General features: G+C 35.1%; 1 protein-coding gene across 4 annotated transcripts in view; it reads right to left on the bottom strand.

The window, feature by feature from the left end:
• ATP11B (ATPase phospholipid transporting 11B (putative)) overlaps positions 1 to 26778 on the bottom strand; it is a 174483-nt gene that overhangs the window by 81916 nt on the left and 65789 nt on the right. For all 4 annotated transcript variants that reach the window (XR_011648615.1, XM_071214650.1, XM_058295392.2 and 1 more), the window contains exons 5-12: positions 23061 to 23168; positions 22737 to 22865; positions 22037 to 22140; positions 13339 to 13386; positions 11224 to 11288; positions 8473 to 8554; positions 3693 to 3843; positions 2058 to 2255 (exon numbers count right to left, since the gene is read on the bottom strand). Coding sequence is in view for 3 of the 4 variants with exons in the window: in XM_071214650.1 (XP_071070751.1) it covers positions 2058 to 2255; positions 3693 to 3843; positions 8473 to 8554; positions 11224 to 11288; positions 13339 to 13386; positions 22037 to 22140; positions 22737 to 22865; positions 23061 to 23168 (885 nt within the window). In the remaining variant the exon portion in view is untranslated. The remainder of the gene's footprint in view (positions 1 to 2057; positions 2256 to 3692; positions 3844 to 8472; positions 8555 to 11223; positions 11289 to 13338; positions 13387 to 22036; positions 22141 to 22736; positions 22866 to 23060; positions 23169 to 26778) is intronic.

Here is a 26778-nt window from a genome sequence, read left to right as displayed (position 1 = left end):
CTTTTACAGCCAAGGATTAGCATTCATTTGAGGACTACCTCTCACATGAAAGGCAGAGTCTAAAACGAATTGCAGTCAGTTCTAACTCTGTTTTGAGAATACGGATTTATTCCAATGCAACTGATACATAAGGGAACAATTTGAACATAATAGAACTTAGTGTTGTGTATGGGTAATTTTGATGAGAAACTCTCACCCAAGCAGCATAGGAATACATAAAATATACAAACCTCAAACAGTTAATAGCTACCTCAGCTCATCATGTGTGTTATGAGCCTTGTGATAAACTTTCTTCTACCACTTCACATAACACATGAACTGCAATCCTACTGATGTCCGCTTCCACAAGCAAATCTTAGGTCTTTTTCAAGATAAAGCACCTTATTTACTGTGGTATTTATGCATTTCTTAACCATTTAGTAAATGCTGTTTTTAATAGGTTCTTGTAGTTTCTTTTTAATGTATTCCTGATAAAGTTTTTGTGGTATTCCTCTAACCCCACTTTTACCCATAAGTCCTTTTAATTGAGGAATTTTGCATAGAGCAGTGATTTTTAGGAATGCACATGATGCATTATAGCAGAATTAACTGTACTGAAAAAGGAATTAGGAGCCAAAAGAATACGGAGAAGCAGAGATGACTTTAAACGGTCATTAATATCCTTAGAAAGGTAAGAGAATAGATTACATTCAAGAAATAGTAATATGAGGCAATTAAAAGAAGACTATCCAGAGAATATAGTACTGCTAGAAATTAAAACTATTACAGCAGTAATAAATCAAAAGTTGGGTGGAAAGAAATAGTTGAATTCTCTTTAAAGCAGATTATAAAAACGGGCAAACAAATGAACATTGAAATGCAAAGTAAGAATATCCGACAATCAATATAGATGATTAGATATCCAAATATGTTTCAGGAAAAAAAAAAGACTTATTATTGAAGAAATAATACCAGAAAATTTCACAGAATTTAAGGACAACGCATTTTTAGCATGAAAGAGCTCCCTGAGCACAATGCCCAATGAAAGGGGAAAAAATCCAAAAAACTACTCACACTAAGGTACATTATCATGAAATTTCAGAATTCTCACAAAAGGAGAAGATTCTAAAAGTTTCCAGAGATAAAACAATAGACCACACATAAAGAACTGGGGATCAGAATGGAAGTGAATTTTTCAGTAGCAACATTAGAAGCTAAACAATGATTTCCAACGTAGAATGCAATACTCAACTAAATTATTAATCAAGTATGAAAAAAGGATTTTCAGACATGCAAAGTCTCAAAATATTTTCCTCTCATGCATCCCTTTTCAGGAAGTTCTTAGAAGATGTGCTCTACCAAAATAAGAGAATAAACCTTAGGTGGGAAGACATGGGATCCAGGAAACAGGAGAAGAGAAAGAAATTTTCAGCATGACAGTAAAAGGAAGTACAGGGTGACAAGAGAGAAGTAGGCCCAGAAATAAGAAGCCCAAATTAGAGAAGATGAATGGTTCTAAAAAAACTAGTTGCTAGATATCTTATATGTTTGAAATTTAACATATTAATCAGATAACTGAATTTTTGGTATATGGAAGTTAAGGAAATGAGAAAACAGAACAATTAACTTAGAAGCAAAACATACAAGAAAGGAAATGAAATTGTAGTATTACAGTATTACAGGGAATTACTGAGCAATATTAGCACAGTCATAGTAATATCAATACCTGAATATTTATTAAATCCAAAATTGTGACATAACAATATTGGGGGGATATGTGGAGGCAAAGAGTGTATATTTCTGGGTGGGGTTGTGGGAGAGGGCACATAGTAGTTTATATTTCATAGTACATAAGTCTAAAACTGAAAAATAAGAAACAATAGTATACAGAAACCTAGTAAATAATGGAGGAAAAAGCTTAAGATTTAAAAAATGGGAAAGAGAAAATACGGGTGGAACAAAGCTGAGTTATTTTTGTTACAAGCCTTGTAAAATTTTCTGATTTATTCATCTTTGTACAGGTATTGTTTTTGTAAAAATAACAAATTAGAAAAACAAAAGAAAAGCATTATTTTCACCTGTCCAAGCTCTTCATTCAGATCTGAAGTATTGACTTGAGCTTTCTGATCTGATTCTTCATGATAGAGATCAAGATCCCAGCCAATAAAAAATGATCCAAGAAATTTCTGCATTTCAACCGTCACATATAATGAAATTGGAATTATGAAATTATAGAGTACCAAAAAAGCAAGGAAGTCTGAAATAAATCTCAGAATCTAGGAAAAATGAAAAGATTATTTGATAAGAAAAAAATGCATGAGAATTTCTTCAGCATTACTGACGAAAATTATCAGAAAACTTCATGTTCAAGTAAATAGACCACCAATTATATTGAGGCATAATCTCATGAATTAAAATTAATTATTCTTTAATACTACACTTATTTATTTTACTGTTCATTAGAATCTTATCAAAGTAAAGGGAGAGAAGATTAAATGCACAGTATTTGTTACTTTTTGAGAGCTAATAAAAAGCCTGGTATAACTGAAACTATCTTTGGAGTGTAATTATCCATTTTACTCCCACCTTTCAAAATCACAGATAATTAAAAACTGAATCTAACTTTAGCTAGTCCAAATTGCTAGAAATGAAAACTCTTCAGTAAAGATTATACAGGAATAGCCTACTTCAATGGCATAGCAGCACCATATTTCAACATGGATTCTCTGAAAGGTAAAATATATTATTGTGAATGATCCTAAAAATAGGATCATGTGATTATCTGCATTGTGATCTCTTGAGATCCAAAGGTATCTTTCAATATTTATATTTTAATCTAAAGTAAAATTTGGAAAATTTATCTACAAAAATTGAGATTAAATTATTTTGGTAGTCCATATTTAATAAGTTTAAAACTTTTGGAAACGGACTTTGGCCCAGTGGTTAGGGCGTCCGTCTACCATATGGGAGGTCCGCGGTTCAAACCCCGGGCCTCCTTAACCCGTGTGGAGCTGGCCATGCGCAGTGCTGATGCGCGTAAGGAGTGCCGCGCCACGCAAGGGTGTCCCCCGCGTGGGGGAGCCCCACGCGCAAGGAGTGCACCCGTGAGGAAAGCCGCCCAGCGTGAAAAGAAAAGAGCAGCCTGCCCAGGAATGGCGCCGCCCACACTTCCCGCGCTGCTGACGACAACAGAAGCGGACAAAGAAACAAGACGCAGCAAATAGACACCAAGAACAGACAACCGGGGGAGGGGGGGAAATTAAATAAATAAATAAATCTTAAAAAAAAAACAAAAAAAAACCTTTTTATGGCATAATTGTATATTACTTCATACCAGCAATAGACTGACAAAAAGACTCCTCGAATTAACTGAAAATAAATCAACTTAATCATTGTTTATGATAAATAATAGTATATGGAATTTAAAAAATGAAGCTGTAGTATTGAAATGGAATGTAAATTAGTCTGATTTAAATTTGGGGGAACTCTTAAAATTATTCAAATCATGAGACTACTCATGACCTTAATTGTAAAAAGCACACCAGTTCAAACATGCTGGCAACTCTTCCTTTGCAATGTCATTTCATCAACCTTCATTTCAATGGTTTCAGGAGATCACAGTGGTTCCTCCTATCAGAATTTACTACCAAAGCATTAACTGTGCCAAAGAATAAAGTTCCCTTTACAGCAGAGTCAAGAACACCATAAAATACCTTACTACTATTTCTCTGATGTTCTGTTTTTTGATTATACCAAGGTTCATCCAATTTTTCTTCAGTTTGCCAACTATATTTCAAAATAGTACTGATGATGGCTTCAGAAATAAGGATTATTAGATAAATTATCAAAAATGTATTCATTGATCTAAAATGAAAAGAGAACAGAAAACATACGTTATACACTATATGTCAAAGTAAACATGGACAGTAAATGATATGTTACAAAACATACGGCATTACTGTGGCTGTTTTAAAGGATACAGTGTTTGTTTTCAAGAAATGACCACAGTGTAAAAGAACCTATTACACTAGCAATAAAAGAACTAATACATACAGATAACAAGCTTGACTATTTACTACAGCTATGTTAATATCCAAAATGCTTACATTAAATGGCAGTTTTAACCAGTTATTTTTTTCCATAAGTGATTATTCTGAGATTTTAACATTTTCAAGACACATCTAATAATAAAAGTAAAAATAACATTTATATAGCATAAAAATTTTATAAAACTTCTATCATATCCATTATATCTTATCTAATCTTTATAAAAGCATATGAAGAACAGATTATTACACTCTTTACTGATGAGGGGACTAAAACCCCAAATTGTTTTGTGAATTTCCCAAGGTCACCCAAGCCAGGAATTGATTGTAGAATCCCTCTCCCTTTTACTAGTAGGCAATCTTACAAGTCTTCAATATAAGTTTAAGAAACATACATTTTTGGTACAATTAAAGCAACTTTTTATCATGAAAAGGTTTTAAAAAAAATACACACACAGAATGGTATAATGGACCCTCATGTATCTAATGAGTTGAGAAAAAATGCAGACTTTGTAAAATTCTTAAAGATAGAAAACTGCCTGGACTCACATTTTTTTTACCCCGACGAACTCCATAATTTAGCCTAATCTTAACTATGCAACAATTTGATATTGCAATATACTTCAACTTCAACTGTACATTGTAGTAGGAATGGGTGAGGATGAGGGGGACAAGGAAGGAAGCAATGTTTTTGTTTGGCTACTATGTGCTAGGCATGGCATGGAGCACATCATCCACAGTACCTAACTTACTTCCCCCAATGAAGTGATGAAAAAGGTATAACTCACATTTTTTAAAAAGGAGAACATTTGGCTCAAAGGAATTAAATAACTGGCCCAAGGTTATATAGCTAATACATAGGAGATTTGAAGTTCAAATCTACATCTTTCTGAATCCAAATTCTGACCTTTTCCACTAATTATGTCTCCTTGTTATCATCCCTTGGAATGCCTGCTTTATTTTTATCTATGTGTTTGCTCATGCTATTACCCACATCAGACCTCCTCTCCCTTTTGCCTATATAACTATTTTTTTTTTTAAAAGATTTATTTATTTATTTAATTCCCCCCCCTCCCGTTTGTCTGTTCTTGGTGTCTATTTGCTGCGTCTTGTTTCTTTGTCCGCTTCTGTTGTCGTCAGCGGCACAGTAAGTGTGGGCGGCGCCATTCCTGGGCAGGCTGCTCTTTCTTTTCACGCTGGGCGGCTTTCCTCACGGGCGCACTCCTTGCATGTGGGGCTCCCCCACGCGGGGGACACCCTTGCGTGGCACGGCACTCCTTGCGCGCATGAGCGCTGCGCATGGCCAGCTCCACATGGCCAGCTCCACACGGGTCAAGGAGGCCCGGGGTTTGAACCGCCGACCTCCCATGTGGTAGACGGACGCCCTAACCACTGGGCCAAAGTCCGTTTCCCTATATAACTATTTTTCAAAGTTTAACTTAAAAGCCACCTTCTTCCTGAAGTCTGTCCTAATTAGCTTATATTTAACTTTCTCTTTTTTTCTTATTTTTTTTTCACTTTATTTTCAAAGACGACTTAGAATACAGAAAAGTCACATGGAAAATGTAGGCGATTACCATATACACCCTCCATACACATTTTCCCCTATTAATAACATCTTACATGAGTATGGTATATTTGTTACAATTGATGAAGAAATATCGAAGCATTGCTACTAACCATGGTCCAATGGCTTACATTTTGCACCATACACTTTTAAAAGTCTTGACAAATTGTATAATAGCCTGTGTATTAAGTTGATATGGTTATGAATTCCAAAAATAGATACTGGATTATGTTTGTAATCTGGTCTGTACCTGGGCGTGATTAAATTATGATTAGGGCTTTGATTGGGTAAGGTCATTTGGGCACTGGTCCCCACCCTTTAGTGGGTGGGGACTCACAGATAAAAGACATGACAAAAGCCAGAGCTGAGGGTTTTTGATGTTGGAGTTTTGATGCTGAAGCCTTAAGGTGGAGCCCCGGGAAGTAAGATCACAGAGGAAGCAGGCTCAAGTCCCAGGAAGAGAAGAACCCTGAGCCCAGGAAAAAGCAAGCCCTGGAAAGAGAGAACCCTGAAATCAGAGAGAAGCAAGACCTTGGAAGAGAGGAACCCAGGAAGCCTAACCCCTCGCAGACATCGGCAGCCATCTTGCTCCAACATTTGGAAATACTTTGGTGAGGGAAGTTACTTATGCTTTATTGTCTGGTATTTTGCATCAGCACCCCTTTGGCTGACTAATACATCCTGTATCCATCATTGCAAGATCATGAACAATTCCAATGCCCTAAAAAATCCCTATGTTCCATCTATTCTTCCCTCCCTTTACCCTTGGAATTCAACTTTCTCTTATTTAAACTTAAAACTAGAACTACTGCCCTTTACTATTATCTAATTTTTCATTATTCATTAGTTTTAACTTTCAACTTGATTGAAATTCAAAAGGAGAGGAATCATATCTCAGAAAACCTAATAATATATCCATAAGAAATATTCAATAAATATTTCTATATTGAGTTTTCTCAAGCAGCATTCAGTTAATAGCTTCAAAGTCCCTTAACAGTGTGTAAATAAGACTTTCAAAGCTCAGACAGGATTTCTAATGAGAACTGGCACTTATTCTTACAGGGGCTCCTTTGTACATAATGTGTTGCCTACCTTTTGCAGCTTTCAGATCTTTCTCCTTGTCTTTGGTATTCGATAGCTTGACTACTGTATGTCTGTAAGTTCTCTCTTCAACTTTATCCTATTTGGGGTTTGTTAGGCATCTTGAATGAGGATATTTAAGTTGCTAAATTTGGGAAATTTCCTGCCATTATTTCTTTGAATATTCCTTCTGCTCTTCTCTCTCTCCTCCTTCTGGGATTACCATAATATGCATGATGGTGTCCTACAAGTCTCACAGACTGTTAACTCTTTTTCTTTTTTCTTGATGCTCCTCAGCCTGAATCATTTCGAGTTCACTGATTCTTCTGCCACCCTAAATATGCTGTTGAAACCCTCCAAGAAATTTTCATTTGTTATTATAGTCTTCAACACCAGTGTTTGTTTGCTTGCTTTTAAAAATGTCTCTTTATTGAGATACACATATTAATTATGCATCATTTCTCTGTTATCTTTTAGTTTATCTCTACCATTGCCCGAAAATATTTATTTATTATTAGGTTGAGATATCTTAAATCTCTCTATCGTAGTATATATACAACACCCAATTTGCCATTTTAACCATTCTTTAGTGTACAATTCAGTGGCATTACTTACATTCACGATGTTGTGCTACCATCAGAACCATTCATTATAAAAACCTTTCTTCACCCAAAACAGAAACTCTATGCTCATTAAGCAGTAACTCCTTATCCTACCCATCTCCCCAGCCCCTGATAACCTCTAATTTACTTTCTGTCTCTATTGATTCTATTATTCTAGATATTTCACATAAGTGGAATCATACAATATTTGCCCTTCTATGTCTGTCTTCTTCACTTAGCTTAATGTTTTCAAGGTTAATCCATGTTCTATCACTTATCTGAATGTTGTGGCTTCATTCTTTTTTTATGACTTTATAGTATTCCACTTTGTGTATATACCACATTTTGTTTATCCATTTATCTGTTGATGGATGTGGGTTGTTTTTCTTTTTTTCTTTTTTCTTTTTTTTTCCAAATTCTACTCTGTTTTTCATCCTTTGGTTTTTGTGAATAACAATACTACAAACACTGGTGTACAAATAAATATGTTTGTCCCTGCTTTCAGTTCTTTTGAGTATGTACCTAGAAGTGGAATTGCTGGGTCATATGATAATTCTATGTTTAACTTTTTGAGGAACTACCAAAATATTTTCCACAGCAACAGCACCATTTTATATTCCCAGCAGCAATGCACAAGAGTTCCAAATTCTCCACATCCTTGCATTTTCCTAATGGCCAATGATGTTGAGTATCTTTCCATGTGCTTACTGGCCATCTGCATATCTTATTAGTAGGAATGTCTATTCAAGTCCTTAGCCCATTTTTCAAATGGGTTTGCTTTTTGTTGTTGGGTTGTAAAAATTCATTAAATCCTTGTCAGATAAATGATTTCCAAGTATTTTCTCTCATTCTGTAGGTTGTCTTTTCACTTTCTGGATAATTTCATTTGCGGCAAAAAAGTTTTTAATTTTGATAAAGACCAATTTATCTATTTTTTCTTTCCTGTTGCTCATGCTTTTGGTGTCACAGTATTTATTTTTAAGTCATAAGTTAGCACCTACTATAGATGCATGTATGCAAAATATATTATCTATGCTGAATACTGCATGTATACAAAAATATACTATCCTGTTCCTCAAGGATATCATTTTTTGTTTACTTAACATAAATGTATATTCTTATACACACATATAGTGTATATGAATAAGACACATATCTATAATTCTACTTATATGTGTAATGAAAACAGTTTCCTTACTTTTCTACTGCAGATCGTTTCTGTGACTTGCTCTTGTAATTTAATGCCATCTTAGTTTCCATTCCGGTGTATATAGCAACACCTGCAAAACAAAACAAAACAAAACAAAACAAAATGATCTTTTCAAATAACCTACTATGTGATTATACCAAATACCATTAATTGTACACTTTGGATGGATTTATGCTTTATTAATATGCATTAATAAAATGGATTTGTTAAAAATAATCCTCTAGTATGTTACACAAGAAAGAAATGTACTCACTTAGCATGAAACAATTTTTAAAAATGTACTGTTTGATAATATTATACCTTTGGCTTTCATTTAAATCTTCTCAAATTCTTAAAAAGGATTTTAAGTCCAATTTTGGGGAACCCAGTTATTCAACCTGCTGGATAAGACTTGGCATAGGAGTTCTGTTCCCAGAGTTATAATTGAAATACCTGAATGAAACAAATATTATTTGAGTCTGAACTGAAGGAGGGAAAGGATTTGGAAACATAAAGACAGCAAGGAAGGCCACTATTGGTAGAGTAAAACAGTGCGAACAAAGATGAAATGAGAAAGCACTTCTGTTAGGTTGGAAAAATGGATTGGGGTCAGTATGAAAGGCCCTAAATACCAGCATCGCAAGTCTGGACTTTATTCCATAAGCACTGGAGAGAAAATATGGAAGTCTGTCAGCGTAAACAAAAGGGAAGTGCTATTTTCAATATTTGTACCTATTTGAATGACAGATGAGTGACAACGACAATAATATGATGACTAAACCTGGGGAGTTAATGAAATTAGTTAAGACCAGCCTTATAAAAAAAAGCTTTGGAGTTAGACCTTGGTCTGGATGCTAGCTCTGGCATTTAATTTTTCTCATATTTACATGAGGAAAAATACCTCACAGAGTGATTGTTAGGTCTGTATAACAAATAAGTGAAGTGCCTAGAATTAGGCAGATGATGATCAGTAAGTGTCCACTCCCATCCTTAAATATTAAGATTTGAGAAGCAAGCATAGGACTTATCATGCCTTCTTCCTAAAGATTTGTCCTGTTATTTTCCCATCAGACATATTCATTAGACAGAGGTTATAACTTAAATTAAAATAGGGGCACAGAAATGATAGAAATGTAGGCAATCAGCCAGAATGATACAATAGGGAGAGGTGGTGTTCAGGCAAACAAGAGAAGACAGAACCACTTAAGGGAATTCTATACATAAAAGTGTGTGAAATTTGGACTCCTTTAAGGTAAAACAGGAATGAAGGTGATACTGCAGAGAGATATGTTAAATACAGTGTTATTCAAAAGGGCAGGTCTAAGAGCCTTAGGGGTCTTCCCTGGCTTCCACCATCAGAACATTTTTTACAGATTTTAAAAAACTGTGGTAAAATACACACAACATAAAAATGACGATTTTAACCACTTCAAAATGTATAATTCAGTGACCTTCAGTATACTCATAATGTTGTATAACCATCATCATTGTCTAACTCTAGAATATTTTCATCACCTCCAAAGGGAACTCCTACGTCTCTTCCTCCCAGCCCCTGCAACCACTAATCTGCTTACTGCCCCTATGAATGTACCCATTCTGGATATTTCACACAAACGGAACCACACAATATGTGGCCTATTATATTTGGCTTCTTAGACTAAGCATGTTTTCACAGTTCATCCATCTTGCAGCACGCATCCGAACTTCATTATTTTATGGCTCAGCAAAATATCACTATAGGAATATACCAAATTTTGTTTATCCATTCATCTGTTGCTAGACATTTGGGTTAGTTCTACCCTTTGACTATTAAGAGTACTGCGGCTATGAACATTCTTGTATAAGTTTTTATTTGAACATCTGCTTTCAAATATTTTGGATATATACCAAGGACTGGAATTCCTGGATAATATGATAATTCTATGTTAAACTTACTGAGGAACTGCCAGACTGTTTCCCACAGTGGCTACACCATTTTATAAGAGCATTCCAATTTCTGCATCCTCACCATTTGCTATTTCAATTTATATATATTTACATGTAGATTATATTTATACAGATTCCTTTATCAGAGAGCTTAACACTGACAGATGACATAAAGTACAGGTAACAGGAAAGAAGAGAATTAAGGAACAGGACTTCAAAAGCTCTAGACAGCAAGTGAATATGTTATAAGCCCGCCAGGATATAAAGGGCCATTCCTGAAATGGGAGGAGCTAGTTGAGAGAGAACAGACATCATCAGTTTCACAATTTGCCTAGAGTTGACTGTAAATAGAGAATTAATTTAGATCTCTAGGGCAAAGCAATATTTAGTCATCCAGTCAGCATGTTTCAACAGTACATGGCACATAGTAAGAATTCAATAAGAAGTTGTTGAATGAATTAATACATGAATGAATCAGCCAGCAGTTTTATTAATCTACCCTAAGAATAATTATAATAGAATTATTGAGGCACTTTATTGAACTATGGTGCCAGATTACATTACTAGAAGTGCCAGAATAATCTTAAACTCAGTTTCATAAGTATCCATAAAGACAACATATGAACAAGGTTCCAATCTACTACTTGATAATTGGGGCCAGCAATAAAAAATACAACTCAAAACTACAATAGCACAATTTTTCAAAGAAAATTATCACAATATTTAATAAAGTAATAAATTATCTACCAAAAGGTAACAAATGCTATGTTTTAAAAAATAAAGCATCAATATAAATTCTAAAATTAAAAAATATATATATATACATGTACAAACCAAAAATTTCTTTTGTGTTTTTTAGTCTGGCTCCACGAAGTAAAAGACTCTCTGGCCCCAGTGGTCTAGAAAAAGAAAAACACAAAACCTAAAATCATTTAATACATTAAAAATTCAATTCTAAAGTGGCATCTTCAGCAGAAGGCTCCTGAGCTACAGTAACAACATTGCTTTCTTATCAAATAAAAATCCCAGCTGCTATAAATCTGCCTAGGCCAATCATGATGTTAGTTACTGTAACAACAAATTCTTGCCTTAGCATATCAGTAACTTTAAGATTAGTGGCTCAGAAATAAGGTTATGCCTGCAAAAAAACTCACAAAGTCATCAGTTTCAAACATGAAATAAAAGATTAAGCAATGATTTAAAAATTTTAGCAGATGATGAAATTTTAAAAATCTTAAGCAATATTAAAACAGCTTTGGAAGGAAAATGCAATGTAAACATAAAATGTAGCATGATTTGTGTATAGAAGCATGAATTCTACACAATTAAAATTAAGCTGGAATACAAAACATAATGGTATAAAATGAGAGTTAGTGCTTTTTCTAGGCAAGATTGCACAGGACATATTGTCTACTTGCATTGCATACTTCTTGGAGCACTGGTCTTCTTGCTGTTTGGGTTTCTCTCCATAAAGGAGATACAAAACCAGAAGGAATAACTAGAAAGGAAATTTTATCTTCTTAGTAATAGCAAAATGATGACTTTATTATGGATAAGTAAAAAAGCTTTTACTTTGTTGATATTCTTTATGCTTTTCTGAAACATACATATACAGTTATTCCTATCTAAGAGAATCTGAACCAATTATGAGCATGTTTAAAAACCCAAACATGGCAAAAAATGCAATAAACCACTGAAGGTCCGGTGATAGAACATGGTTAACAAGAATAGTTTTATCAGATAGTCATATTTAGAGTATACTTTAGGGCAACTAACATGTGGCAACTAACTATTCAGGAGCCATAAAAAAAGCTCTGTCTTATTTGGGGATGGTTCCAAAAATGAACAGAAATACTTTGAGAGTTTACATCAGCATATAAAAACGGGATACAGTGATAGGTTCAAATTAAAAGATAATTCATCAAAATAAATAAAAACAAAGAAAAAAACCTAAAAAAAAAAAAAAGGTAATTCATCAGTTCACTCAATTTGCTTCAGCAAAGAACATGGCTCAATATTTAACCACTCCAGAGGCAAAGGTAACAGCTGATCTTATTCTTTACTAGTCACAATATCTTAATGCAATTCAGACTATGTACCCACATTTTCTATGTCACTACAGAAATCAAAATAAAACCAGTCATTCAGCAGAAGTCCTACATACAAAGATGCTGATACAAAGTTTATTAAGTTCCTATGTTAACATTTATTAAACATATGACTCAGTAATGACGCTTGACACATTTTTGTGGCTTGTCTTGAGGATTTCAGTTTAAAAATACTCAAATCTTTATGTCAGTGATTTCTATTGCAGGCAGCCAGTATAACTTGAACATGTCCCCAGAAAAGAGATGGAATGCTAATTTGATTATAAATTCAAGGCTGGTGTCAAGACTGATTCTAAAGTAGACTTTTGGTCCTAAGTAACAATGTAATCTCATCCTCTCAGGAAATTTTTGACATGATCAAAAAAGACTTTCATTTAGGAACCTGAAATAAATGCTGAATATTGGAGGGAAAACAAAACACACAAATAAACAACAAAAATAGTAACAGGTTCCTGTTCAGCCACTAAATACTTAATGCCGAATGAGTCTAAAGTAAAGATTTTTTACTTGCATATAAAACATTTTTTGTATATTCTAGAGTTTAAGTGTTGTGGGTTTACATATATAAGGATGTGAATAAAAACAGATTTTTCATTGTTATTACTTAATATTAATAGGAAAGAAATACCCAGTTCCAAGTAAACTTACTATCTTGATATCGTTTCATGGGATTTTAAAAATTTTCACTTGCTACTGCCATAAAACACTAGAAAATGATGTGCTAGATATGCTTAAATCAACCCTTTCTCATGACATGCTTACTTACCTAATCTCCATTTAATTAGATTTTAATCTCTTCCTCAAACTGATAAAATAATAGATAATACAAATTTGTTCTTACCTTACAATTTCTTCCATTTGTAGAGTTATTATCATTCGTCCCATGAATCTATTAAAGAATTCACCATATAATATCATTTTATCACTTACGACATCAATAAGTGGAAAATTTCAATTCTTAAGCCTTAAAAAATTCAATATTCTTGTCATCTATACTCCAGCTATTAATCAGGTAATGAATGAAAAATGTTTTCAAAATGGCAACACAAATGTTATATATTACTACTATTATATATAATGAGAATTTATAGTTGCTACACAAAGATGCATGCAAATATTATTTAGCCAACAATGAATGTTCACTGGATTCATTACTGTTTACTAAACAAAGCCTCCTGTGATCTGTAAATATTGGAACCAAATCATTCATTCACTCATTTACTTATTCAATCATTCATTCGTTCAACAAATATTCATTGACTACTTACTATGTATGAGTTAAGTGCAGGGGGCAGAGTAGTAAGTAAAAACCTATCAATGAACTGCAGAGCTTTTAAAATTCAATAGTCATATTTAAACTTTTGGTTGCCTCATACATCTAGAGTGAGTGGCCTGTTATGATAATGGTTTTTAGACTGGCCTTTCAGTTCCAACTTCTACAACCAAAACAGCTCCATAGGCTAGAGTTAATTCAAGTGTACAATTTACTCTCAACTATGGTGAAAAGTAAACTGAGTTGAAGCAAATTAGAGAGCGCTTTACATTAATCATTTAAGTGGGAAAAAATATATATATAAAGCATTCCCTTCCAAATGTCCCCTATTATTCCTCCTGTTTCTAGCATAGATCCTTTATCCCTTGGAGACTTTGGCTTCAATATTTCTTGCTAATCCCTTACTTCTACTTCCTTCAGTAACCTTTATCAGTGAGAAGCACAGCTGCTTTTTTGTTTGTTCTCCTTACTTAATGGAATGTTATTGGACCCTAGTTTGAATCCCAGAAAAGAATCTATTAAGATGGTTTTTCCTTGGGAATCTTCCTAAGATAATGCACTATCTTTTGGTGTCACTGGGCTGTATTCCAACAAATGACCTGCTTTCCTTCTTTTTCTGTCCTGTTATTCTTGATTCTAAGGCACTTATACTATCTGTTCACATCAGCACTATCCTAGATCAATTCAGCTCTTATTCTCCTTAGCTCTTTCTCCAATCCCACACTTAAGATTTTATCAAAGTGAAAACAGCTTTATTGTTCTCCTTTCTGATTACAGAGATTATACATTGTCACATGCCCATATTTTATAAAACAATTCAAACCGAAAAAAGGCACCAAAGGAAATACAATCACCAGTAATCCTACTAATTAAATATAAATACTGTTGATATTATGGGGGATGTTTTCTAGGCTTCTTTCTATGCACATATATATATATAAATGCAAATGTTTTTAAAAAATGGGATTATACAATAAATACTTTTGGTAGCACTTTCCCCCCACTTAACACGTCCTGCCAAAATGATATAGACTGACATTTTTCATGGCCACACACAGTATTATTACATATTTTGGTTACTATATAATTTATTTAAACAATTCAGTACTGATAGTAGTTAGCAAGAGCTTATTGTCATTGTATTCTCAGCATCCTGTCCTATGCCTCAGTTACTAGAGGCACTCAATATCTGATGAATGAGGGAAACGGACTTTGGCCCAGTGGTTAGGGCGTCTGTCTACCACATGGGAGGTCTGCGGTTCAAGCCCCGGGCCTCCTTGACCCGTGTGGAGCTGGCCCATGCGCAGTGCTGATGTGCGCAAGGAGTGCCGTGCTACACAGGGGTGTCCCCCGCGTAGGGGAGCCCCACGCGCAAGGAGTGCACCCATAAGGAGAGCCGCCCAGCCCGAAGGAGGGAGCAGCCTGCCGAGGAATGGGCCGCCCACACTTCCCGTGCCGCTGACAACAACAGAAGCGGACAAAAGAAAACAAGACGCAGCAAAAAGACACAGAAAACAGACAACCAGGGGAGGGGAGGGGAATTAAATAAATAAAAATAAATCTTAAAAAAAAAAAAATCTGATGAATGAATGGCCAATAAAAATGTTCATACACTTTGACTCAGTCATAACACTTTTGGAGCTCTATCTTCACTCACTCATTCATTTAGTACATATTTATTGAGTGTCTATGTGCCTGGTACTGTTCCAAGTACTTCAACAGTTAAGTGACCTATACACATACATATTTTGTTTGCATAATCATAGGGAAGTAATTCAATAACTTAAAAAAAGATAAGTGCATAAAGATATTCATATTTTTAAACTGTCAACAAATACATAATAAGGTCTTCTATACTGTTGTAGGTGCTTGGGATAGGTCAGTGAACAAAATACACAAAGATATTTGCACTTGAATTTGCTTCCTAATGGAGGAAAGAAATATAAGCAATAAACACAACAAGCAAATACATAGCATACTAGAAGGCATTATATATTATGAAAAAAGACAAACAGAACAAGGTCAGAAGGATCAGGTTACGGTATTAAATAGTGTAGTCAAGGTAGGTCTCACTGAGGAAGTGATTTAAGCAAAGACTTGAAGGAGCTAAAGGAGTTAGTTAAAAAAGGAGTAACTAGGGAAAAGGTCAGAGTGGTATGTTCTCTCCAGTGTGGCTGGAGAGGAAACAAGAGGGAGAGGGCTAGAAATGAGGAGAGGAAAGGTTTGGGATAGGGACAGATAAATAAGGTCTATAGATCATTATAAAGATGTGGGCTTTGGGTATGAGTGAGATAGAGAACCACTGCAGGATTTGAGCAGAGGAGTGACATGATTTGACTTACATATAAAAAGGATCACCTTGGTTACTGTTGTGAGAAAGACTACAAGAGAGGAAAGGAAAAAAGATGCCTTTAACAGCTGTAGTCCAGACAGAAGATGACTTGGCTTGGATACAATTAGTAGGAGTGAAACGGGTGAAAGATGGTCAGATTTTGGATGTATTCTGAAGGTAAACCAATAGGATGCTATGATGGATTGTTATTAACTGAGCTGGAAAAGCTGCTGATAGAACAAATTTTGTGGGGACAATCAGGAGTTTTGTTTTCAACATGATTAACTTGAGATTTCCATATCTGACAGGAATTGTAGAACAGGTAGTTAGATATAAGAGTCTGGAGTCTGGAAAAGAAGTCTAGGATGGAGATGTAAATCTGGGACTTACCAGCATATGAATGGTCTTTAAAGTCACAAGACTGGATGAGATCTCCAGGGGGAAGAATATTGAGAGAAACGTACAGCTAGAGAAGGGAGGAGTACCAAGATAATCCTAGGGCACTCTAACATCGAGAAGTCAGGGAAAAGAGGAGAAACTAGAAAAAGAGATGGAGAAGGAGGACTAGTGGGATAGGAGGAAAACTGAGAGGAGATTATCCTGGAAGCCAAGTGAATAAATTGCATCAAAAAGGAGGGAGTGGAGGAGCAAGTATAGATCAATAGTTGAGTGCCTGCCTTCCATATATGAGATCCCTGTTCAATTCCCAGCATCACCTAAAAAAAAAAAGGAAAAGCAAGCAAGCAAGCAAAGAAAGAGTGATGAACTACCCAACCACTGGATTTTGAATTTATTTATAATAAATATTTTTAATAGCAATATTTTTAATAGCAAAACAATATTTTTAATAGCAAAACAATGGAAAGAGTCAGGTATTACAGATTAGGGAAACGTTAGGTTATAGTATATTCACTTAGACTATTATGTAGCCATTAAAAATGGATATTAAAAAATACTATGCAGTAAAATTCAAAATATTCTTTTTTCTAATCACAAAAGCAATGCATGTTATTTGAAGAAATATCAGAAAACATGAAGAAAAAATATAAAAATTAAAAAGTTGCTCGACTCCTAACCCCAGGAAATAACATCTAACATTTTTATATATAGTCCAAGTTTTTCTTCTTATCTGGAGCTGTTTATTTTTCTATTTTGTTATATAACTACCTAGGTACCTAATATATATACCAACACATTTATTTTAATATAATTGGCATCATACCGAAGCTACAACTTTGTATCTTATTTTATTTAAATATTTTAAGTATGATTCTATGTCATTAAATTCCTTGAAAACATTATTTTTAATCATATATATATTTCATCTTATTTTATTTTTTTATTTTTTTATTAATTTTTTTTATTTTTTATTGACTTTGTAATAATATTACATTAAAAATATATATGTGAGGTCCCATTCAACCCCACCCCCCCACCCCCCCTCTCCCCCCCCCCAACAACACTCGTTCCCATCATCATGACACATCCATTGGATTTGGTAAGTACATCTTTGGGCACCTCTGCACCTCATATACATTGGTTCACATCATGGCCCTATTTCATCTTATATTTGTACCAGATACCTTTCTATTTATTCTCCTACTTGGACATTTAAAATACTTTCAATATTTCACATGCATATTTATAAAACACATAGTAAAGTGAAAAAATATAATTTTATATATATATTAACTTTACAGCTAAAATTCCTCAAGGACAGAAACTACATTTAATTATCTTATCATTACCTATCACAGTGAGCACACAGGAGCTCAAGAAATATTTGATGACATATATTTAATTAACAAACTATATTTAAAAGGATTTAGTTCCTCTGGTACTTTCCTTTCTTTCAAAACATACCTTAAAAACCTAACAAACTAAAAAATGTCACCACATAATTCATAAGCGACTTAATTTAAAAGTACAAAATTCTGGGAGTGGATGTGGCACAAGCAGCTAAGTGCCCATCTCCCATGGGAGGTCCTGGGTTCGGTTCCTGGTGCCTCCTAAAGAGGACAAAGCAAACAGGCATCAAGCAAAAACAACGAGCAGAGAACCAACAAGATGGCAGCAGAGTAAGGAGCTCCTAGAGTCAGCTCCTGCTATAGGGCAATTAGTAAACACCCTGAGCTCTCTGGAGCTAGCTGATGCACCTGTTTGGGGGCTCCAGGAGACAAGAAGAACATCCTGGCACATCCTCGAAGGAGGAGACTGTCCATGTGCAGAGAAGATTCGTAAGTAGAGTGCTCCAAGCCACAGAGACCAGTGCCCATTCTCTACTGGAGGCACAAGTTGCCTTGGGAGCTGTTCTGTGGCTGGACTTGAAAGCTCCACTTCCCAAAAATGGGGGAAGAGATGGTTGGGCACCAACTGCACCTACTGAGAAGTAAATCCAGAGGGCTAAAGTATAATCCTGAGAACAGCTAAAGTTTGAGCCTGTCCAAGTCAGAAAGAGGCTGGTAGCTGCCTTCTTAACTCCACGCCTGGTACAAGGGGATGTGGGCGGACTGAAAATCACAGTGCTGGTGGGTACAGGCTTTTTTCCACCCATATCAGTTTGCAGCTCTAGCCTAGGTCCAGGTCCACCAGTCGCAGAAGGAGAATAGAAGAGGAAAAGGGAAGAAGGAATATTTCAAGAAATAATGGTACAAAATTCCCCAGCCTTATTGAAGGACATAGATATGCACGTCCAAGAAGCACAACATACTCCCATTTGAAAAAATCCAAATAGACCAACCCTGAGACACATACTCATCAGAATGTCAGACGCTAAAAACAGAGAGAGAATTCTGAGAACAGCAAGAGAAAAGCAATGCATAACGTATAAGGGATACCCAGTAAGATTAAATGCTGATTTTTCACCAGAAACCATGGAGGCAAGAAGATAGTGGTATGATGTATTTAAGATACTATAAAAGAAAAACTTCAAGCTAAGAATCTTACATCTGGCAAGACTGTCTTTCAAAAATGAGGGCAAGATTAGAATATTCACAGGTAAACAGAAACAGAGACTTTCTAACCAAGAGAACAGACTTGTGGGAAATGCTAAAGGGTGTGCTAGAGCCTGAAAAGAAAACAGGCGAGAAAGACCTGGAAGAGAATCTAGAAATGAAGGTTATATCAATAAAAGCAACCGAAAGTGTCAAAAGAGTGAGGAAAATAAAATTTGACGGATAAAACTCAAATAGGAATATACTTAACCAATGATGTAAAGCACTTGTATTCAGAAAACTGCAACTCAATGTTAAAAGAGAACAAAGAAGGCCTAAATAACTGGAAGAAGTTATGGATTGGAAAACTAAATATCACAAAGATGTCAATTTTACTCAAACTGATATACAGATTCAATAAAATCATGATAAAAAATACACCAGCATTTTTTAAAATTGAAAACGTGATTATCATATTTATTTGAAAGGGTAGGAGGTCCTGAATAGCCAGAAACCTCTTCAAAAGGAAAAGTAAAACTCTCATCTCCAAACTTTAAATTATATTAACTAGCTATAGTGGTAAAAACAGCATGGTACTGGCCTAAAGACAGACACGCAGACCAATGGAACCAAATTTATGGTTCAGAAACAAACCCTCACATTTATGGTAAAGTGATTTTTGACTAGCCTGTCAAACCCACACAGCTCGACCAGAACAGTCCATTCAACAAACGGTGCTGAAAGAACTGGATATCCATAGCCAAAAGAAGGAAAGAGGACCCCTATCTCACAAGTTACCCAAAAATGAACTTAAAATGGATCAAAAACCTAAATATAAAAGCAAGAACCATCAAGCTTCTAGAAGAAATTGTAGGAAAATATCTTCAAGCCGTGGTGGTAGGTGGTGGATTCTTAAAGGAGATAAGAGGAGGACTGAGATGGACTACTGATGTTTAATGTATGTAGAAGTTTTAATTAGCTTCAATGTAAAAGTGTGGAAATACATAGAGTGGATGGTAACAAACAGTGAGTAACAGCAAGTTTATAAATGGGGATAAGGCTGAAAATGGTAGTTGAGGTATGTAAATGCCAACTGACAGAATGCTAGAGAATAATCTAGTAAACTGAATAGCACAGTAAACCAAGAGGTGGATGAGAATTGTGGTTGATGGTACAGATGCAAGAGCATCCTTTGTGAGCTAGAGCAAATGTATATCACTACTTCAGGGTGGTAGGAATATGGAAAAGCACAGGAAAAATATAATGGGAGTGACCTATGGACTATGGTTAGCAGTAAAAATGTAATATCCTTTTATCTATGCCAAAGATGCACTGTGTTGACAATGGAGCGGTATGGAAAATGTGTGCTAAATGTACACTATGGATGTGGTAACAATCAGATAATATTATTTTACCTGTAACAAATGTTCCACCACAGTGTGGTGTGTAGACAGATGGACACTGTTTGGGAATTTGTACATGTAAATGATTGTTTATAGGTTTACAACTTCTGTCATAAAAAAAAATACACCAAATGTAAGATAAGGACTATAATTCGCAGTAAGATTTTAACAATATTCTTTCATAATCTGTAAACGTCTCACGATAATGCATGGTGTTGGTGGAGGGCTGACGGATGGGACCCCTGTATAATCTTGTGCACGTTTGTTTTTTAAGTCCACAACTTTTACTATATACTTATTGTTTATGTATGTTCATATATAAATGATATAAAGATAATAATAGGGTGGGTTGGGGGAAAATACTTTGGTTAGTACTAATATTTTGACAATACTCTTTAATCATTAGTTTAAAATGTTTAACAACAATGCAAGGTATTGGTGGTATGGTGAGTTATGAGAGTCCTGTATGATGCTATGTATGACTGTTTTTGTTTTTTTTTTAAAGATTTTTTATTTATTTCTCTCCCCCCACCCCCCACTGTCTGCTCTCTGTGTCTATTCACCGTGTATTCTTCTGTGACCGCTTCTATCCTTATCAACGGCACCAGGAATCTGCGTTTCTTTTTTGTTGTTGTTGTTGCATCATCTTGTTGTGTCAGCACTCCATGTGTGCGGCGCCATTCTTGGGCAGGCTGCACTTTCTTTTGTGCTGGGTGGCTCTCCTTATGGGGCGCACTGCTTGCGTGCATCAGCACTGCGCATTGGCCAGCTCCACATGGGCCAAGGAGGCCAGGGGTTTGAACCGCAGACCAACCCATGTAGGTAGGCAGACACCCTATCCACTGGGCCAAGTCCACTTCCCTGTATGTTTGTTTTTTAAGTTCACAACTATTACTAATACACTTATTGTTTATGTATGTTTACGTGTGAGTGATGTACTTCAATAAAATTTTTAAAAATGAAAAACAAAAACAAAAAATGAGATGAGAAAATACAACAAGCAAAAAAAAAAAAAAAAAAAAAAATCCCCCCAAATGAGCAGACAACAAGCAAAAACAAAACAGCAGGGAGTAGATAAGGCTCCCATATGGGAGATCCCGGGTTCAGTTCCTAGTGTCTCCTAAAGAAAAAACAGACAACGAGCATAAAACAAGCAGACAGTGTGCAAAAACAACCAACAGACAGATGGAGGGAGCCATCTCAGGGTGGGGAAAAAAATAAAAGTACAATACTCTAATTAATATAGTAGAGAATACCAAAGACATAGCTCCCACATTCATGGAGCTTACCAAAAAGGAAATCACTAGATTATTTTCTTCTAAGGAAATAATCTTACTTCTGTAAGTACCGTTATAGTTAGAAAGCAAGTGCAGAGTTCATAATAAAGTAAAGGTAATGAGAGGATACTTGTGAATAGAAGCACTGTTTTGATTAATACCTTTTGCTCAGAATCCTGGAAAATTTCTGCCTTTAGTTTTTTCCCCTTAATATTTTCAACTAGCTAAAGATTTCATTGTATGCTTTTGTTTTAAAAAATGAGGTCTATGAACAACACTTGAAACAAAAAGGAAATGAGTATGCTGAATATCACATCATACCTGTACAAGTCTGCTTCTGGTTGCTGACATTCTATCACAGCTACGAGAGTGTCCAAATTGGCAACTGTTTGTAATACTGCGGTTTCTGGAACTGCCACATGTGTCTTGAAAAAAGAGGATTCAATTAAACAGTTTCAAGATCCAAATGGACCACAGAGATCATCTATTTTAAATCTCTTTTACATATGAAATCATAGAATATTGTACTTGAGAACTTTCATTAGACAGCAGAACAGAGGAAAAAGATGTACAATAAAAAAGGAGCAAAGGGAGCTTCTGTGATTACCTGTCTATAGTGGCCATTTGCTCATATGGAAATTAAGTTTGTATGTAAAGGCAATACTGCTCAAAGTTTATTATAAGCATTTTATTATTCTTAAAAGAAAAAAATGTGAATTTTCTATTGTACTCCTAGAAGATTTAAATTTGTCTATATAATAAGCATCACATATATTAAAAGATTATATTTTACCTAAAAAATTTTTCTTTAACATGGATTGACTAAACCATGTGAGGATACCCTTGAAATAAATATATATTAATTCTTTTTAAAAAAATCTTTTTTTAAGTTTCAGTAATTTTTAAAAATTCTCCTTTAACAAATCAAACCTCATTACTGTAATCAAAGGAAAAAAAATCACTATACCCAAAAGAACTTTTGTTCACTGAGAGGAACAGTCAAAAAGATACGTGAACAAACCTTTAAGTTAGTTTCTCCATCCAAACTAGCAGTTGTAACGTGACATGAACCATCCAGTCTATCTGAGGACAATAGCACCAAATCTGCAGGGAAAATTTCATCTTTGGCTATTCGAACAATATCACCCACCTATGAAGAATTTTGGAAAACTAGTAAATACACAGATTTTTAAAAGCAAGTACTTATTTTTATTCAGTTTTTAACAAGTAGCTTTTGATGACATTTAATGTAGGAAAAAGGCTCATAACAATGATATTATCAAATTAGAATTATGTGTTATGATACCAAAGTATAATTGATTTCTATTATTTACCAGACACATACCCGAATGTTTTTTGATCTAGTTTTAACAAGGCCACCACTTCGAACAACATAAACAGGAGCTCCATTTACTTCATTATCTGAGTTATGTCGCAACCAATCTTCATATCCCTGCAAATACGAAATAATAAAAAATACTTTCTCCGTATAACTTGAAGATACTTCAAGTGAGGAAAACAAAAAAGCATAAAAACTTCACAACATTTTGCTGACCAGAATTATATTAGTCTACTCTGATGCATGTACTCCTAAGTTTTTGAAATTGGTTCTTAATAGAAATACACTCATCTTTTGGTTTTCATGATAAACGTATTCCTGGCTTCCATTACACCTCTCTTGTTATTCCTTCTCAATTTTCACATGGGAAGTTTCTTCACTGTGACCTTTATGGATCCTTTACCATTTCTTCTATCCCTGTATCTTCAGATACCATAAATATGATGGTAATTCTGTAATTTATATCTCCAACCCATATCTCTCTTCTGTACTCCAGACTAGAATATGTAACTGCATTCTTAATATCTTAATATCTCCATTTTCATGTCTTATAAGTATTCTGAACATAGTAAAAAAATAAACAGATGACATAATCCCCCAAATTTGTTCCATTTCCAATGTTTCCTATCTTGGAAAATAACATTGCCATCTACCAAGCTGCTCATGCCAGATATGCCTCTTCCTAACACCTATTCAATCATCAAGTTCTACTGCTTCTATGTACAAATGATAGCTTAATCATAAAATGTAAATTCAAAGAGCATTATTATAGGTAATAGGGAAAATGAACAAATTGTGAAACTGAGGTTGAGCTTTTTCACTTTTTAAAGCAAGAAACCAAGAGAATTATAATTTGTATTTCAAAAAATATGGTAGAAAATGACACTACAAACCAATATCCCTTATGAATATAGATGCAAAAATCCTCAACAAAACATTGGAAAACCAAATCTGACAGCATATTCAAAGAATTATACAGGTGTTAAGAAAATACATTGAGGGAAGCAGATGTGGCTCAAGCAACTGGGCTCTCAACTACCATATAGGAGGTCCAGGATTTGATTCCTGGGGCCTCCTGGTAAAAGGCATGCTGGCCCGTGTGACAAGCTGGCCTGAGTGGAATGTTGGCCCACGTGGAGTGCTGGCTCACATGGAGTGCTGCCCCATGCAAGAGTGCTGGTCCACACTGGAGAGCTGGCCCAGCAAGATGACACAGTAAAAGAGACACAGCATTCCAGGAAGCTGAGGTGATGCAGGAGATTGAGCACCTCCTCCCCACTCTGGAAGGTCCCAGGATCAGTTCCCAGTGCTGCCTAAAGAGAAGACAAGCAGACACAGAAGAACACAGAAGGAGGAGACAGCTAGTGCAAAACAACAAAGGGGGTGGGAGGAGAAGCCAACCGAGAGAGGAACAACTTCCTTCCTATCAGATGTTTCAAGAGAAAAGGGAAAAGAGGTCAGGGTGCTTTTCTTCAGGAATCTGGCCAGCAGTGCCTGCTTCAAATCTCTGATCTGGAGATTCAACAAAGGAACAGGAAAGCAGACAATGATACACCTCCATGGAATGGTGCGCTGGCTAGTGCCATCTGCTGGCCAATCTGGAAATTGCATGGACAAACACTATTCCCACTCTTTGTATCCAACCCCTGGGGGAAAATCTGCTCCCCACTAATGAGCCCTTGGCCTGATTTTGAAAACGTAAGCAGGGCAATTTTAAAGACTTAGAATAAGTTGAACCAAATATCAAAGAAGAGATGTGAAAAAAAAAATTGGCAAGAGAGAGAAATTAGCCAACAGAATAAATTCACCAACATATTCAGATGCTTAGTCATAAGCAAAAAATTACAAGCCATATTAGGAAACTGGAAGAGACAGCCCAGCCACAAGAACAAACATCCTGAAGAGATACAAGATTTAATGAATCAGTAATAATCACACAACTCTCCTAAATTACTTCAAAGAATGTAAAGAAAATATGACTAAAGAAATAAAGGATAGTAAGACACTGAGAGAGCGTAAAGAACAATTTGAAAGCCTGCAAAGAAAAGTAACAGACCTTATGGGAATGAAAGATACAATGGATGAGTTTAAAAATACAGAGAGGCACATAAGAACAGATTTGAATTGCTTAAAGACAGAATTAGTGATTCTGAATCTAGAACATCTGAAATGGAAAAGACGGAACAGAAGAGAATGAAAAAAAAGAAGAGTCTTAGGGAATCGAATGACAAGGCGAAAAGCACAAACATTCTTATTATCGGCGTCCCAGAAGGAGAAGGGAATGGAAAAGGGGCAGAAAAAAATATCTGAGGAAATAATGACCAAAAACTTCCCAACCCTTATGAAGGATATTAATATCAATATCCAAGAAGGACAATGCACTCCAAACAAAACAAATCCAAACAGATTCACTCTGAGACACCTGCTATTCAGAATGACAAATATCAGAGATGAAGAGAGGATTCTGAAAGCAGCAAGAGAACAGCAAAGCAACACATACAAGAAAAACTTAGTAAGATTAAGTGCCGACCTCTCATCAGAAACCATGGAGAGAAGAAAGTGGTGTGATGTATTTAACGTACTGAAAAAGAAAAACTGCCAGCCAGAAATTCTGTATTTGGTAAAGCTGTTCTTCAAAAAATCAGGGCGAGTTCAAAGTCTTCACAGACAGACAAACCTGATAGAATATATTATCAAAAGATCAGATTTACAAGAGGGGATCATGCAGCCTGAAAGGAAAAAGCAAGAGCAAGAGATCTGGAGAAGAGTTTAGAAATAATTATTAGGAAAGGTAAACTAAAGGATAAGATGACAGATGATAGAACGATACGACAACAGAGAGCTAAAAGACAAAATAGATGAAGTAAATAATAACTTTACAGTAATAACACTGAATGGTAATGGACTGAATTCCCCAATCAAAAGACATGACTGGTAGAATGGATAAAAAAAATATGAGCTGCCTATTGATTATATTAAAACAAACCTGGCCTTGAATGCTCTTTTAAAATTTTGTAATTTCTTTTTAATCTATTTTTCTATATATTTTACAATTTTACAACACAGGACTTTTTAACAGCTGAAAAAAAAAAGCCATTGATAATACACTTTGGATAGATGACATCTATCTGCTTAATAAACAAATTAATAATTGTGCAATAGCCAGAAATAGCAGCTATATACAGCAGGGGAAACAGAGAGATTGAGAGTCGAGAAATTTGTTTTTTGTTTGTTATTGAAATAATAAAAATGCCTTAATAATGATGGAAGTGATGAACACACAACTATGTGATTATAGTAAATACCACTGACTGTATACTTTGGATAAATTGTATGATACGTTAATATGTATGAATAAAATTAATTTGTTAAAAAAAAAAGAATTATACACCAGGGTCAAGTAGAATTTATCTCAGGCATGCAAGGATGGTTCAACATAAGAAAATTAATTATTAGGTTCAGGATAGATATAAATTTGAGAACTATCAATAAATGGATGGTACTTTAGTCATTAGACTGGATAAAATCAACTATAATGAAAGTATAGATAGAAGAGGGACAACAGACAAATTTGTTACTTTAAAGACCTAAATGACACTTAAAAAACCAAGTAAATACATAATTATATGGAGTGATTTGGATGTTTATTGGCCTCTATGCACAAATTCTAGTCTCCAATAGAAGAAAGGGAAATCAAACATATTGAGAGCTGTAGCACGATATT

The sequence above is a fragment of the Dasypus novemcinctus genome, chromosome 4, assembly GCF_030445035.2.
Source record: "Dasypus novemcinctus isolate mDasNov1 chromosome 4, mDasNov1.1.hap2, whole genome shotgun sequence".
Lineage (NCBI taxonomy): Eukaryota > Metazoa > Chordata > Mammalia > Cingulata > Dasypodidae > Dasypus > Dasypus novemcinctus.
The sequence above is the reverse complement of the archived record's forward strand: the minus strand, read 5'-3'. Positions and strand labels throughout refer to the sequence as shown.